At 46.0% G+C, this 17391-nt stretch overlaps 1 protein-coding gene across 1 annotated transcript in view; it reads right to left on the bottom strand.

The window, feature by feature from the left end:
- Positions 1-447: 447 nt before the first annotated feature.
- The window catches only part of CLSTN2 (calsyntenin 2), a 651167-nt gene continuing 634223 nt past the window's right edge, over positions 448-17391 (bottom strand). The window contains exons 13-17 of the mRNA XM_015132004.3: positions 15481-15651; positions 14833-14978; positions 14583-14706; positions 13632-13816; positions 448-11722 (exon numbers count right to left, since the gene is read on the bottom strand). Of these exons, the coding sequence (XP_014987490.2) occupies positions 11522-11722; positions 13632-13816; positions 14583-14706; positions 14833-14978; positions 15481-15651 (827 nt within the window). The 3' untranslated portion in view covers positions 448-11521. The remainder of the gene's footprint in view (positions 11723-13631; positions 13817-14582; positions 14707-14832; positions 14979-15480; positions 15652-17391) is intronic.

The following is a 17391-nucleotide window of genomic DNA, read 5'->3' as shown; positions in this document are numbered from 1 at the left end:
TGGAGGAGCAAGAGGGAGCAGAAGAAGCAGTAGGAGAGAGACAGGGAGGTGTCCAATTCTGCTGCCCTCGTGCAGGGCCCCTGATTCCTCGGAGTCTCATCTTTTCCACAGTTAATAGTAAGAACAACCTACCTTGGGGGTTAAGATCATGCATGTAGATCTCCAGCACTTTGTAAGTGCTGAATAAATGCCCAGTGTTATAAGGATCGTCTTTGCATTGGTCTCCAAAACTTGTGCTGCCAAATTTGGCTCTGGGTATAACAAAGTTCCCTGACTGAAGCCTGATAGGGGCCAACTTGCCATGCCACCAGCCTCACATCCCCACCCATCTCCCTTCCTCAGGCATGGATTTAGAACAGAGCCCCAGAGAATATTGACCCAGCCAGAGCAGTTCTTGGTGTCTCACCTTATCAAACACTCTGAACAATAAAACTCTCAGAGGTCATCTTTACTGTGAAATTCTAAAATCATATTTATTCACCAATTCACAGAAAGTGTCGTAACGACCACCAACATGAATCAGTTTGTAGGCATTTACAAGCCACGGCTGAAAATAAAAATCTGTCTGTGTTGAATAGGCATTTAACAAATTACTTGAAAACTGCAAGAATCATAATTGTTATAAATTTAAAGTTTGTGTTTCAAACATGGGTAAGATCACAGTCATGGGGAGAAGCCCAACAGATTCCCGTGATGGTTCTTATTTTCTTCCTATATCTTTATATACATAGAGACTCTCAGAGCCCCTCACTCTGTGTCAGTCTGAATTGGATATGACAGCTCAATTAGGCCTGAGAGGATTCTGAGAAAAGGAGTGGGGAGGGAAAAGGGCATTTTCTCTGACCCTCTGTGGCTGGGCAACCTTGCTGACTGAGAAGACAATGCGCTCTTCTGAAATTAGATTCAATTTTCTGTAAATTCATACAGTCCTTCTAATGAGATACTCCAAAGTTTGAATTGTTTCACAGTCATACACAATAGTATATTTATCAAATAAACTTATTTCTAGACTAAAAAGATTCATTCTTTGAGGCAGCTTGAAGAGCTCAGAAGTCTGATACATGTCAGGTACACTCTGGTCCACCGCTGGAGGCAAAGCCATCCACTGTGGGAGACACGAGCCAGACGGGCAGTAATGGCCCAGACAGTAGCAGTGATTGAAGGTGATTCTGCAAGACGAGGCTGCTCCCCCTCCTCTCTCTGCTGTGTCAACACCAGAGACTCCAGAGGAGAGAAAACATACCCCTCTCTCTCAGGCCTTTCCCACACACACTGAGGTTGAGAAGCTGGGAATAAACAGCGTCAGACCCTTCTAAATGGCGATGGCAGCTCCAGACAAGGGAGAAGGGAAGGACTGAGAGAATAAATTATTAGACTTTTTAAACTGGCTGAACCTAGAACCTTTACATTTGGTTACAAAATCATGCCTGGAGGTGACAAATTCAATAGCATTATACCAAGTGTTTGGGCAACAGTGGAGAGACAATAGTAGAGACAAGCTACAGCTTTAGACAGTGGTAGAGAGAAGCTACAACTTTAGCTTGTAGAAACAGCTGTTGGGTGTTCAGCAGATGCAGTCTAGATACATGCAAACCCACTGTGTGCAGTATGCTTCACTCTCACTACTAGGGAGCCAGACCTTGTGCCTGCGGCTGGCTGAATCTTGCATGGAATCTGTGGATTCACAGAGGCTCTCCTCAGCTAAGAGGGAGTGTGGCTGATGCATTTCTCCGTGGCTCATTCAATTTGGGGTATAGTCATACCAGTGAGTTTCTGTGAAGTAGTGACAAGCTGGGTCTTCAATTTCCAAATGTTTACCAAACTCCTACTATGTGCCAAGCACTTTGAGAGCTAACAGTAAACAACAACAATGAAAAAACATGTAACATCCCAACCAGTGCTTCTAAGGATTTAAAATATGTTGGGACTTTTGACTTTATTCTTACTTCTGTATTATAGTTATGTATATGGCTTTGGGGTGTGTGTATAGGTACACACATATGCACACATACACACATATATATAATCAGCTGTCCATAGCCTACTCGTCTCTGATAATGTATATTTTGTACTCAAATTTCCCAAATACCCCTACCAAATCATTCTGACTCTCTTCCTTACCAACATTATAATGTCCCTGACAATAACATAACAAACCCAGCTCTAACGCCTACAGATTTCTTTGAGAACAAACAACTTCTACATGCAATTTCTTTTCTAAACTCACCAACTGGTTTTCTTCAACCTCCTGCCCACCCTGTCCAGCTCAAGGCATCAACAACCCTTTATGGAAACCACCGAAGTCAGACTGGATGCAATCAGTTAGATTGATTCATCATGACTAGTTCAATTAAGAACTGATCACCTTCAAACAGCTCTGACTTTGGAAGCAATTGATTTTGACTGCCTCTTTGGTCACATGGCCAGATTTAACCATGATTTTTTTTGCAAACTTGGATGCATCTTTAAATACAGAGCAATGCTTTGGCTTCTGGGGAAGGGGGTTGTTCCTGATGCTGTCACTTATACCAACTCTCCTGTTTCCTCTCCAACTAGGAGTCACATTTTCCCTCAGTATCTCCTATCTTACTTTTTGAGTGATCAGCCCTGATTTTCAAGTCTGACTTTCTCCCCCATGCCAAAAAAAAAACAAAAACAAAAACAGAAAAACAAAAAAAGCTTTTTGCCATATCACACCACCTGAAGTTTGGCTAGTGAACATAAGCGGGCCTCTTCTGAATGCCACACATCAGCCGTGCACTTGCAGCCATGGAGGGGAGCTGGAGGTGGGTGGGCGTGGGCTCCAGATGTGGGTGTTCTGTGTTGGCCAGGATGGATGCACTTTTGCCACCAAGGGTGGATGAGCCTTTATATTAACATCCGTGACCCACAGGCACAAGCAAGGCCCTCCTCACAGAGGCCCTTAGGAATCCTACTGAAGGGCAGATGCTGCCTCCTCATCCCTTTGCCTGCCTTTCCTGCAGAGGTTCTGGAGTCTGCAGCTGAGACCTGCGGGTTGCTTCTCTCTCTCTGCACACAAACTGTGGCTCATTTCTCTGGTTGCTCCTTCTGCTGGGGAAAAGGACCCTCAATATGTGTGTGGGTGTCCCATTTCTGTTCTGAAATGGGCAGTAAAAAGGGTCCAGGTAACAGAGATGCATTTTCATTTCAAGATAAAAGCAAACAGACATTAAAGCTAACACGTTTCTGTTGTCTGTGATTAATACACACTGTCTGCATTTTGGCTCTTCTCAAGTCTGTTGCCCTCTTTTCATTAGTCTACTGGGAATTGAGCTTCATGTTGATGAATCTCCTCTGCAGGAAATCTGATAAAAGGAACTGGAGAGCGGCACAGGGATGGGTCATTAACAAATGAGGACTTTCTCTCCTTAGTGGGGATGCTGCCCATGACCTCGACAGTGGAGCAAGCAGGCCTCACCCAGGCACATCTACCCCTGCTCCTTGCTTAGGGGCTCCGTTTACTGACTATAGCTAGGAAGGGGTAGTCCCCAAACAACCCCACTCCTGTTTTCTCCCATGTGCATCACAAATGTTGTCCTCTGTTCGCTGCACTTCCACCACTCGTCGATCTGATGTTACAAAGGACCTTAACTCACAAACCAAGGAAGATGGAGGAGGCTTTCTCCACTGGGGGGATCTTAATTCGTCAAACCTAGTCCCTTCACTGAGGTCAAATGATCTCTGGGATTCAATTCAATTCAACATTTGTGGTACACACGTCATGGGTCAGGTGCGGAGCTAGGCCCCCGTGGTGCCACAATAGCTAAGTCGGTAGTCTGCTTGCCTTGAGGAGATGGCCATATCAGCAGAGACAGCAATAGTTGGGGATCTATACTAGGCTCACACAGCCACGTTTTCCAAGGTCCTGGTCAGACACCGCATCATTCAACTGCGTGTTCTCATGGGGGCAGGGTCCTGCCTCTGGGGAGGTGTTGCCTCCATGGTCCAGAGGTACTAGCTCCTTTCTGCTCCCCAGAAACGGGGGTATCTTTGGGCCATTCAGGAGGACTCTGAAAAGACTGCTGAGGCTATGAGCAGAAGACAATCTGGGTTCTTCAGAACTCAACAGATGGGGCTAGTTTTCCTAGGCCACATATCTAGTCCCTTTCCTAGACTGTTCCTCTTCTGTCCTTCCACCCCAAAGCCCAGGGCCCTGGCCCTCTGACTCCCCATCTCAAAAACCCTTGTAGGAGGAGACTGTACCTCATAGGAGGAGTCAGTTAGGTGTAAATGACTGACAAAGTACCAGCGAGTTCCTTTCAAAGGTCTGTGGACCTTCACAGAGTTTAAGCTATAAATCAATAGTTGCTGGGCCTCCGGGGGAAGGGGAATTGGTGAATCCTGGCAGCCTCACAGACTTTAGAAATTAGAAGGCCCAGACAGATTCTAATTGTAAATGAGGCTGTAGGTTTGTTTTTGGATTTTTGGTTTCTGCTTTTAGTAACATCCAGAATGAGTCACTGCCCTTCCAAGGAAGGCCATCCATTCCCCAAGCAATTCAGTGTTTGAATTGTGACGCTGCAGGCCCCAGTCTTATTACACACAGAGCAGTGCTGCGGCAACCTGGCAACGTCCTTAAATGACTCCCTCCACTCTCTGCTGGGCCCTGGGTGTTTCCACCAGCATATGGGCTGTGTAGGAAGCAGTTCTCCTAGTGACCAGGGTCACTGCTGCAGTTTCAGTGTTTCTCCACAAAATATGGCCCTTGAAGAGGCTGCTCAGCTAACAGAAACCTGGCAGGTGGCCTCAGGGATGAGTGACCTCGTGGCAGCCTCTCCTGGGCAGTCTGTCTCTCTAGGATAGAAGGGGCAGGCAGGCAGGAATTGTCTCATGCCCAAGGGCAGGTGAGGGATGGGGACTAGGATCGACATTCCTTGAAACCACTGCTTCAGTGAATATAAACTGGAGCTGAAAAGGCCCAGGATGGGGGGCCTGGGGTAGTCTGCTTTGGCACCCTCACTACACTAGTCACTGATTTTGCCTTGTTTAGTCAGTTCTTCCTAATGCCAGCTCAAGTCATCTCCTTATCCTCTGCATCAGTGGTTCTCAAACTTGAGTGCGTGTTAGAAGGCTCATTAAATCACAGACTGCCTGCCTCCAGAGCTTCTCATTCAGTAGATCTGGGGTGGGGCCCAAGAATATGCATTTCTCACATGTTCCCAGGGGATGCAGCTGGCCTGGGGAACCACTGCTCCTCAGCACCAAGTGTAAGCCCTCAGCAGGTCTCACGGAGGTGGACCCTCCTTAGATCTTCAGCTCTGATGTTGGGCCTCAGGAGGGCTCCCTTGCATCAGTCTGACTTGTGCCTTTTGAGACTTGGCTCCTGCTGGCCCCTCTACCTGCATCACCCTTCCTAAATTTCCAGGTCCACCTGGCTGCTGTTTATATTTAAGGACTGCTTCTGTCTTATTTTCTCTGAATCTCGACTGTCACCCATGTTATTTCTGCCCAGTGGGCAGGTGACTGGCTTTCATCCATAAGTGAACTGAGTCAGCCTTGATTAGAAGTGAGGAAGATTCAGGGAAACATTGCCCACTTCCCTGGAGAGCTCCTCGGCCTGCCTCAGTGATACTTGTCAGGGCCTCCAGAATTACACCTGTCATCTGACTTAGGGTGGGTAGCTGTCAAAGCAAGTTATCCTGCCTCCCTAACACTAAACTTCTGTCCCCAAAGTCCTGACTGCTTGTGCACAGCTCCCAACACTGCAAAGGGACAGGCCAAGAGCTCCTCATGGTCAGGGAAACGTGCCTTGTTCATCCTCCCTTCCCCTGTTGCTGGCACAGGGCCTGGCCCATCACAGGTGCCCAGTGAAGGTCTGCTGAATTACACTGAACATAGCTGTAAACACAGACTCCCATCTGTTTACTGCCTGCACACAGGGAATGTCTGTCAGCTTTCTGGGGTGCTGCTGGAGGTAATTTCTTCTGTCTCTTTTTGTCTCCCTGGGATGGAGTGAAGCCTGGCTCTTAATCCACAGCCCCTGGAAAGCCAACTCTCCTTTTCCAGTTGGCATTAAAAGGAAAACTAGAGCATGATCTACAGAGCAGGTATAGAATACATCTATAAAGTAAAGGAAGTAAAGACAGGAAATGAGGATATTGGGGTAGACTTCAAAACTTTCATTGCTCATTTCCTTTGCCTGCAGCTGGACAATGGAAAGTGGTCATGTGAAAATTAAATGGTGCCAAGGGCTTTTGCTTGTCAGCCTCAATAAATGTCTGATATAGATACAGAATCCTGTATCATTCATAGCCTGCCAGAGTACACTGCAGAAGGCTTTGGGGATCCCCCAGAGGCCTAAACCTTATCTTACCTAAAAATCATCTACTTTTCACTAGCAAATTCTTTCAAAGAATCAAACCCACTTCCCTACTTTCTCGTAAAAACTATTTGGTTAATTTAAATGTGGGTATGATTAAAAAAAAAAAAAAAGCCCTCTTTTTTTCTGCTTGCTGATATTGAGTCATAGAGCCAAGAAGATTGCTAATTTTGAAGTGTGCTCGGTGGGGCTTTCTACTGATGATGTTGCTATTGATTCAGACAGTCACAAGTCTTTAGGATCATTTTTAGAGCAATGGCAAGAGCAGGGCTGAAATGAAAATCAGTATGAGATAATGAACACTCCTGCTCAGAGATCATTATGGGCTGAGCTGTGCTGGGAAGGCACTGAGCCTGGGGGGCTAACACTTGCCTCAGTGGAATTAGCACTCAGTAACCAGGCAGTCACCTCGATCCAAGGCTTTCAACTCTCATGGAATATCTGTCAGAGTTTGTCAGTTCAGCAAATAATAAGTGTTTGGTTTGTTTCTTTTTTGTTTTCCCCCGGAACACGGACTTGTAAAACAGCTTAATTAAAAACGATGGCACTTTTCCCTGTTGTTCAGTTTGGAGGCAAAGACTACTGGGTAGTTGGTGAGAGGCTTAGGAGAGCAGCTTGCTTTCTCCTGAAGTGGGAGGCTAACTTCCATGCGTCTGTGGTAGGGGTTGGCAAACTATGACCTTGGGCCAAATCTAACTGGCTGCTAATTTTCATATGGCCCGTGGGCTGAGGAAAGGTTTTATATTTTTGAATTATTAAAAATGTAAATCAAAAGGGTAAAAAAATGACATGAAAATTATATAAATTCAAACTGCATGCTTTTTTAGTGTTTTTAAATTGTTTTATGGAACCTAGATAAAGTTGTGTTGAAACCTTCATTTGCGTATATATTGTCGGTTTTCATGCTACAACAGCAGAGCTGAGTACAGTCATCCCTCAGTATCTGTAGGAGATTGGTTCCAGAACCCCCTCAGATACCAAAATCCACAGATGCTCAATTCCTTTATATCAAATGCATAGTATTTGCATATAGCCTATGCACATCTTCCTGTGTTCTTCAAATCATCTCTAGGTTACTTATAATACCTAATACAGTGTAAATGCTATGTAAATACTGTTAAACTATATTGTTCAAGGAATAATAATGAAAAAAAGAATATGTTCAGGTCAGTTGCAACTATACATTTTTTTCCCAAATATTTTTGATTCAAGGTTGGTTGAATCCATGGATTTGGAAACCTCAGCTATGGAGGGCCGACTATACTTGTGACAGGTACCAAATGGCTCACAAAGCCCAGAATATTTACTATTTGCCTCTTTACAGGTAGTTTGCTGACACCTGACGTATAAGAATGGGGGACATTGCTTCCCACCACCCCCAGCCCTCTCACTGGATGGTCCATGTGTACAAAGGATACCCCTTATTAAATGCAAAGATGTTGGTCTAAACCCTGCTTGATAGGATGATTGAGTAAATTCAAGGAAGTGGTAATGAGGGGTGGGTGCAGTGGCTCACTCCTGTAATCCCATTACTTTGGAGGCTGAGGTGGGAAGATCACCTGAGATTAGGAGTTTGAGACCAGCCTGGCCAGCATGGCAAAGCCCTGTCTCTGCTAAAAATACAAAAGTTAGCCGGGCATGATGGTGGATGCCTGTAATCCCAGCTACTCGGGAGGCTGAGGCAGGAGAATCACTTGAACGTGGGAGGCGGAGGTTGCAGTGAGCCGAGATTGCACCACTGTACTCTAGCCTGGTGACAGAGCAGCAAGACTCCGGCTCAAAAAACAAACAAACAATAACAAAAGAAAGTGGTAATGAAAAGAGATTTCACTGAAATAACATTTTTGGTATCTAGATGAATTTGGGCCTTGGCTAGGCTTACAGCATTTGATCAAATGTATGATATATGTTTAGTATTTTTCAAGGCAGGCTACCAACTAGCTGGTTGCTTTACTCCACTGAAGCAACTCATTCTACACTGGGATTTAACCATTCCAATCTTTTCCTCCAACTTCTCCATGTCATCTGAATCACCTGAGAGTTGTAGCCTATTTTCAAGCTCAGGAAGGCAGAATCTGGTTGTCCACTTGGCAAGACAGGCAATGAACTGGGCTGTGGCCAAACCAGTCAGCAGTTCCTCCTGGACAGGAGCCTGTATCCGCCTGGCTGCCAACATCTGAGTGAGAGGTCACAGGGTGTCTAGGCCTTCAGGGGTTTTGGTTCCTGGATGCCAGCATATGGAGGGTGGAAAATGCCAGACTGATTAATGACACCTTTTCCTTGGGATCAGAATATCTGCGGGAGGGCAAGCCACGTGGCCCTGCTCACCTGGATACCTCCCAAAGCTTCTGTTACTGGGATATAACCACCCCCGTCTTGTTCTCAGCCATGGTGAGGAAGAGGGTGTTGCGAAGATGACCAATGCCTGCTGACCCAGCGGATTCATTCAAGTGCCTGGTGTTTGCAGCTGACATGCAGAGAATGACCTCACACAGCCAGAGTTGAGGGAAATGGCTCTGATTTCTTGTCGCCACTGTTTCCCTGCAAATGAGTCCACTAACCAAATGCTTCCTCAAATTATTCATCTTTGCTGCCCTAGCCATGGGCCACTTTTACCTGCTACCCCCCTACCAAAAAACCCCAAAACATATAAAGATTTTACCTAACAGCTCTCTCAACTATGAATAAGGCAGCCACCCAGAGAGCATGAGGAGCACCTTCCCTACCCAACCAGACCGAAAAGACTGAGCAAAGAGAAAAGCGTTCTCACAAACACTAGACTTAAATATTGAAAATCAAAATCTAATTCAAAAGGAATGGGTTTTAAGCATATGAAGTGTTCTTTTTGCTGCCACAATTTTGGGAGAATTCAGTAGCTCCTAAATGCCCAACTAAAGAATCTTTTTTTTTTATTTAAATGGGATCGTGAAAACTGATCAGTCCTACAGACTTTCCTCTTGTGGATGTACAGACACAGCCTAATAGAAAAGGGCTATTTGGTTGGGAGAATTCCCAGGAGAAATATCTATTTCCATCCAATGAATACAAAACCCCAGCTTCTCCTGGTATTTTTCCCTAAGAAGGGGAAAACAAGAGCACTGGTTAAGTTTTGTGACCACATCCATCCTCTCCTGTGACTTCTCCTCTTTCCCTTCATTTGCCTCTTGTGTGATTTCTAGGCCTGTTTATTTCCCCTCTGCAAATATAAAGTCCTCTGTTGGGGAGGAGCTTATCTTATTCAGCTTTTCTTTTTCTCACAGCCGTTGGTAGAATGCTTAGCACATAGTAGGTTTGCAGCAGTGTCTGTTAGGTGCATACCTATGACCCCTAAGTAGAATCCTGGACCAGGAGTGGAACTGGGGAGTCTGGGCTTGTCTATACATTTTAACGACTCTGAACAAGACATAGAATCACCAAGCCTCAGTTTACTCATCACAAAAATGTGTCTAACAACAGATGTCTCAGTTACTTCACAGGATTTGTTGTGAGGTCCAAAGGAAGGAACAGATGCAGAAAACACTTTAGGAGGTGGGAAAAGCTGCACAAGGTCATTCTCATGAATCAGAAAGTTGAAAAGGCCTGCCATGGGTCCTCCCTGGGGGGGTCAGACTAGAGGACATTGGCAGTAGTCCCCTTCTTAAGCTGTTTTGATGACACAATGAAAAAGGCTGATATTCTGAACTATTTTTTTGTTAACATAAATGCCACTTAACTAGGGACCAGCTCCGTGCCTGTGCCAAACCAATTGGTGTGAGCTTTGGGAGGAGTGAAGGATGGGGACAGATCGTACACAATGAGGACAAAGAGGAACCTGAGACATTTGAAACAAACATGTTCTCAGAGCTTCGTGGAAATTCTGTCATGGCCCTAATTCTTGCCTGCTATTCTCTTGGCCACAAAAGATCGCAGACCAGTTACTATAGAAACAATTCTCTTCACGGGTTGTGCATGTTAGGATGGAGATGGAAAAGATTTCCTTATCAAAAAAAGAAAGAAATTAGGTTTTCAGATATATTTGCCCTCTATCTAAGTGTTCCTCCTTTTATGAGCAGAAGAAAGAAGAAGCTGCAATGATTGCAAATATGCTTCTAATTCCTTGCAGTTAAATTTCAAACTTTCATTGTAGACTCGGTGGAGCTCATGCATTTCTAATACATCCGGAAAGCACGTATTTTCTCAAGAGGGAAAATAGTGTAAAATAGGAGATAAGGGACCATGAGGCTGAGTGGGGAGAGCCTTGCCAACCTCAGAGTCCCCTCTGTCCTGGGAGAGCCCAGCCACCCCCACGCACCCACCATGAAGCCTGTGTGTGATCTCGTTAGCATTTCCTTCTGCTTCCTGGCTCTAGGCTTCTTGTGGCTATCGCCTGGGGCAGTGCCTGTGTGGAATGCCTCCTGGGCCCTGCGGTTCTGTGTGGTGAGCGCCCCTGGCAGGGTAGCTGCATGGTTGCAGCAGGTGCCCGGGCAGGCAGGCTCAGATAGCTCTGATGGGGGATCAGGCCCTGTTTGTGGCCAAGGACCTATTCTTGGTTTAGGACTTTTCTTCTAAGCTTATGTGGCCTCAGAAAGAAGCAAAGGGAAAGGCTCTCCAAGCTGGGGAACTAGATAGATAGACAGAGAGAGAGAGAGAGAATGTGTGTACCTTTCCCTGTGAACTTAGTTCTGCCTCAACAAGGACTTTCCTTTAAACTGTTAAGCACTAAGACCTTAGGTGTGTGAAGCTCCAACCACCCTCCCAGTGTGAAGCAACCTGGAGTCAGCACAGGAGGACCTGCTGGTCTGTGTGGAGGAGACGCACAGTGAGTTGGAACCCCAGGGCCTTGGGGACTCTGAGCCTGGGGAGGTGAGTGACACAAAGGTGGACCTTCTTCCCTGCAGGAAAAAGCAAAGGCGGACTCCACAGACAGGTAGACAGGATGCTGGGGAGCTTAGGGCAGAAGTGGGGGCTACAGGACAAAGTCTACCCTGAAGTCCCCACTGATGGCCATGCTGGGCTTCTTGGAACTTCCCCATGGATGAGACACAGGGAGTCCCCAAGGCTTAAAGGGTGGGCTCCAGGAAGCTGGAGAAGGCCTTCCCAGACGTGTCACAGACATCAGAGGTGAGGTATGATAGACGTAGGCATACATTGGGTCAGGGTTTACAAAAGGGACATGTGGGCCGGGCAGCAGACCTCTGGGCACTAGTAGGGGAGGGTGGAGTCGTCCCACTCCAGCTGGGCTTGCCTGGCTCCATTCTGCCCATGTCTGCCTCTGCCCGTCCCTTCCTCCTCCTCCTCCTCTTCACTGTCATCAGAGCCACTGCTGGAGCTCATGTCTTCCTCTGCTTCTTCCTCCTCTTCTCCCTCAGTCTCATCTTCCCCGTGCCCTGGTCCTTCATGCTTCTGGATATCAAGGGGAGAAAGGAAACGCTCGTCAGGGACTGAACAGAGGCCACTTTGGAGCTTATGTTTCTCCATCCATTAAGGAAACATTTAGGGCCCCTTGGAATTTCTCCTCTTAGTGCCAAACTCTTCAGCCTGGACACAGACTTCCTGGAAGGCAAGTCTTCTGATAAAAAGGAAGCTAGAAGGTTCAAGGCAAAAGCCTGAAATAGCAGCAAATTCCAAGGCATGAACTCAAGGTAGACTGTTGGGTATAAATGATGGGCTGGACATTGAAGCCAATCCTATCCATCATTTACTGAACCTTTCAGGCCAAGGCTTGTTTTCAGGCATTTCCGGAGCCTATTTAAATGGAGCTGTCCAAGCCTTAGTGTTTGCTTCTCAGTGAGAGGATGGCATTTGATCTTGTGTCTCTTTTCCCAGTGTGCATGCAATGTCCCTGGGAGCAGAAGGCATTTTAAGCAAAGACTCAGTTATGCTTCCCCTCAAAAATATTCCTTTGGAAAGGACAAATTTATTGGTCCTCACTTTCCATGCTTGCTGCTCACCCCCTGACTGTGTCCTCAGGCTGTACCCCTTCCTTTCCAGTCCAATTCCCCCTCACTCCAGCTTTTGGATAATTCCAGCAAAATTTTATTTCTGGATTTATGTTCTGCGTTGATGAACCAGGTCATAAAAGTTGTTTCTCCTTGCTTGGCTACCCACCCCCCTCCCCTGACACTTCTTGGGAATTGTCTTTTACCTCCTACCTTCTACCTTACCCCAAATCCTACCCACTCTTCAAGGCCTCCCCCAGGCCAACCTCCTCCAAGGAATCTTCCCTAATTGTTGCAGTCCTGAAGGCTTTTCCTCCTCAAGCTCATTGACTTTTGACATCACAAGGTTGGCCCTTGTTAGGCACACTCTTGCCTTGTCCTCAGACCATTCCAGGTATAGTGGTCTTGTTTTCTAGACTCAAGTCTCAACTCTTTGAAGGTGGAAATTCTGGAGTCTGTATAGCACTGAGCTCAGCACTTTACCTACAGCACATGCTTGGAGAAACTGAGCCACATCAGCACACTGGCTTTGAAATTGGAGTGTGAGGCCAGCTGAGGTGGAAACTGGGACCAGGCTGGGATAATCATCTTCCCCTACCTTTTCTAAGCCTGTGTCTATCATCACCCAGAACCCATGGGCAAAGGGCATGATGTAGAGGGATTTGCTTGACACTCATGGATAGATTCTGGGGGCTGTTGGCTAATTGGAAAGATATGGACTTTAGAATCAGACATCCTTAAATTTGACTATTGGCTGTGTTAATTTGAGTATGTTACTTTTTTTCTTAGTTGGTTTTCACCTTGGTAAATGAAGATGATAACTCCTATTTTATAGGATTTTGGAAGATTCAATGAGGTGGTGTATATAGAGCACTCTATACAGTATCTGGCATAATGGAGGCTCAATAAATGGCAGGCATTGCTGCTATATTTTTCTTTTAATCTGTTCCAAGCCTTTGAGTGAACTCTTCAGGCAGTATGGAGCAAAGCCATCTAATTTGCACTGTTAGTTAATCAAAACTTCAGTACTGAGTCCCTAAGGGTTAGTTAGCTTTGAGCTAAATACTGTGGGGGAAACGAGGCATAGCCACCTCGTGGTGTTTGCTTGCCTTAACAAAATTTCTGGTTCTGTTTGTGGGGTAAGAGCAATGAATACATTTTAAATCAGAGAATGTAGTTGGTGGGAAGGTATGGTCTGTTCAGGTTGAGAGGGCTAGAGGAGCTCAGAGGCAGGAAGAACCAGTGGAGCTGGACTAGATGGGGCAGGGCTTCCAGAAGGCGGGGGTATGGGGCGGCTTTAGGCATAGGAAGGGTTGAGCTGGGTGGAGGGAGAAGCGCCACACAAAGAACTCCCAGCCCTGCATGGGGATCACCTCCATGGGGTTGACTGTGATAGTCAGCGCAGAATCGTCCCAGTCCATCTCAGATTCCTTGGCAGCCTCAGTTTCCTGGATGAAGTGCTGGTGGGCGATCCGGACCCGGTACACACCCATGGCCACGACAAACACAAGCATGCACACGGAGATGATGATGACCACCGTGGCAATGCTTGGGACCACTGGAACAAGGAAGAAACTCCCATGACATGGCGAACAAAGGCCTAGCTCATTCTTGTGAGGGAGCATGAATGAAACATCCATGCATAGGATAAAGTCTGCCCTACCACTTTCCAGCTGTAGAACTCTAGAGCAGCACCTTACCCTGTCTGGGCTTCATTTTCATCACCTCTATAATGGACATAATAATTCCTATCCTATGAGTAATAGTTAGGTGTAAATTAAATTAATCTGTAAGTTTCCACATAGGCACAGTATAGGTGTTCATTAAATGCAAATTCCCTTTTATTCCTGGCTTTACCCCTCAAATTATAAACAAATTTCCACAGAGCCAAGCACTGTAGAGTTTAGTAGAAACAGATACAAGTGCCCAGCAGATGGTAACACAATATGGCAAATGCTCAAACAGAAATGTAAGCAGAGGACTTTGCAATATGGTGCATACGTGTGTGTGTGTGTGTGTGTGTGTGTGTGTAAAGGGCTCATGGAAAGCTTCATACCGGACATAGTTTTGAGTTGGGCCTGAAATTTTGTCCCAGCCCTTTGTAGTGACCTCTGCTATTATGTGTGTTGTGTAACTTCTTGTTTACTTATTGACTGCCTATTGAGGGTGTGAGTGTCTCAGAGCCAGGGCACATTTTCTCCATTGCTGGGTTCCCTCCCTCAGTTCTGGGCACCTATGTTTGCTGCAACATAACTGTTGAGTAGATAGTCTTGAGTCACAATGACCACCTGTGTCCTGAGGGTCCCTCTTCTTGGGCACCCTACCTGAACTGCGCCGGATGCTATTCCGGGACTCAGGATGATGGACAGACTGGAGGAAGGGAGGCTGCACAATCAGGTGGTTGACATGCTCCTTATCTGAGACTCTGTCTTCATGAAGGACGCTGACCTGGGAAGAGTGGGAAGAGGTGCTGTTGACCCAGGAGTGGCAGGTGAGCCAGTTATAGCAGTTCTGAATGAATGATGAGGGAATGGGTGAGCCTTGGCTTCCCTAACAATGGCAGGACCCACTCACCTCCAAGTTGAACTCATTGCTAGTGTAGCGCCCATTGAGTTCTGAGCACTTAATCCGGAAACGCCGGGCCTCAAGGGAAGCTGGACGCCAGTTGCGGTAGCGGATGTGATGTAGCACCTGCTCATAACGGCTCATGGAGCCCACACCTGTGCCAAGAGACCACACTTGTCATCAGAAGGCAGAAAAGGAGGAGGAAGAGAAGAGAGGAGACAGGCTGGGGCTTGTGGCACAAGACCTCGCGGGTCTTGTAAATTTGTTGAGGGTAAGAGCTCAAGATATGTTGGGCAGACAATGTGCAGAAACTCTAAGGGGCCAAAATTACACTGATGCACAAGCTTTCCATATAGACTGCCTCAATCTTCCAGATGTTGCTGTAACAGTTGCTGAAATCAAACATTGTAAGAGAAGGCATCCACCCAGCTTCTACAGAAGAATTCCCCAGGAGTGGGAATGTGGGACTGGTCCCCAAGATGCTTGAGTAACTTGCCAGAGGAGGGTCTAGAAATCCATGCTTGAGGCCAAGGATCTCCAACTGATCCCTGGAGCTTCACAGTGCTCCTTCACAGGTGCAGTCTCACTCATGTCTCCCTGGACAAGGACATTCTAAGAGGACACCCTTGGGGCAAAGGGGGCTGAGTGTGGCCTTACCGTAGATGGAGTAGCCTGCAGTAGAATTAGTGGCGTCCAGGTGTCGTTGGTGGAGCTCACTGTGGTTGAGCTCTAAGCACTCCTGCCTTGGGTCCAAGTCCCCTCCAATCACCAAAATATCACAGAAATCTAAGTTATGAAGCATTTCCTCTAAGACTTCTGATTTGGGGGCTGTAGGAAGACAGACACGGAAACGCAGGCATGAAGGACAGCTCAGAAAACAGTCCTTGCTAATCATCTTCCTCCTCTGTTATTGCACCCCAGGTTAAGGCTGGGTCGGGAGCAGTGTCTGTGTGATCCTAAATACCACATCGACTGCTCAGATGTCCAGGCGGCCCTGAGGTTGCATAGCATGAATTAGTGGGAAGAGCATGAATACTGTAGCCAAAAGATGTGATTTGAATACCAGCTCTGCCACTGAGAAGCTGCATAGTGTTAGAGGAACTGCCTACCACTCAGTTTCCTCATCTGTAAGGAAGGCAAGGGTCTTGAGATGATTGAAAACAGTGTCCAATGCACATTGTAGGTGCTCAATAAGCAATAGCTCTCATTTGGGGACAGATAAGTGGCCTTCCACCATGCTCTCATAGCTTTCTCCATGTGGTCCTAATGTGTCTGTCTCCCCAACCACCTGAGATTCTGAAGGGCAGAAGCACTATCTTTTTATGATTGAATCCTTAATGTCTAACCCAGGAACGAGCATGGAGTAGTTATTACTAAACCTTGCTCAAATGGAGCTGAATCATTAATTAATAATGAAGTCAATATGATATAACCAATAATCAATATTTGATAAATTAATATAATTAATGTGCTCCCCTTGGAGCACATTAGCATGTTGGTCAGTCAAGTTGTCCTTGCCTAATTGTATGACTCCAAATTTCCCAAAGAAATGTGTGAGTGTTTGAATGCCGGGCAGAGTTTGGCAGTCCTAAATTAAAATGCCATCTTAAGAAGGTGATTGGTATTTATGAAGTATGTGCCATGTGCCAGGCATGTGGAAATATAATCCTAATAGACATTAAAGGGAGTACTATTACTATCCCCATCTCACTGATCATAGGCTACTTGTCTTCAAGTGGTTTTGATCTTGCACTCCTTTACTGAAAAACTTGTGAAGAGAGATAATTTAAATAAGTATATTTATTTATGTATAAAGTGGACTAAGTATACTTTGTGTGTTATAAAACATTTATTAAAATAGAAATTTAAAAAATTCACTAAAGATGGACTATTTTAAATAATTATCTTTTAAGTTTTTAAATGATACCAAATATATTTTTGCTCTCACTAGGTATATATTATATATTATTATACATAATTTCTTTATCTTAATTTTTAAATACTTGTCAATCACAATGGTTTCATGTATAATCAGCTAAATCTAAAAGCACAATAACATACGCTTAAGACAGGGTCTATAATTAGCAATGCTGTATGTGCATCTTTATTTCAAATGGCCTTCTCACAGTTTCCAGGCTTTTTGTTGACTTCTTGTCAGGTCTGGTCATATCGCCCTTGTTCCTACCTCCCACTGTGGCTGACTGAGAGCTCCCTGAGGTAGGGAGTATGTCACGGCTGCCATTTTCTCATGGCTCTCTCACCATGGGTATTATCTTCCACCTGCAGTTTCCTGGATTCCCACTGTGTAGAAGGGAGTGTGCTGGGTTCAGGGACCCAGAGGCAAATCGGCCATGGATGAGCCCTCGGGGTCTCCTGGTCTGGTTTAATAAACAGGAAATCATCACCAAGGGCTAAAAAGTGTGTGCTGAGGGAAGCACCAGCAGTTGGGAGTGTCAGAATGGTGGTGGTGGGAGAGCCTACTTGGGGAGGTGCTGAAGGCAGAGTTATTTGCCAGGAATCAAGGGATAGGGAAGGAAAGGGACCTTCCAGCCGGAGAGCAGAGCAGAA

This window comes from Macaca mulatta, chromosome 2, assembly GCF_049350105.2.
Source record: "Macaca mulatta isolate MMU2019108-1 chromosome 2, T2T-MMU8v2.0, whole genome shotgun sequence".
NCBI classification, from domain to species: Eukaryota; Metazoa; Chordata; class Mammalia; order Primates; family Cercopithecidae; genus Macaca; species Macaca mulatta.
The sequence above is the reverse complement of the archived record's forward strand: the minus strand, read 5'-3'. Positions and strand labels throughout refer to the sequence as shown.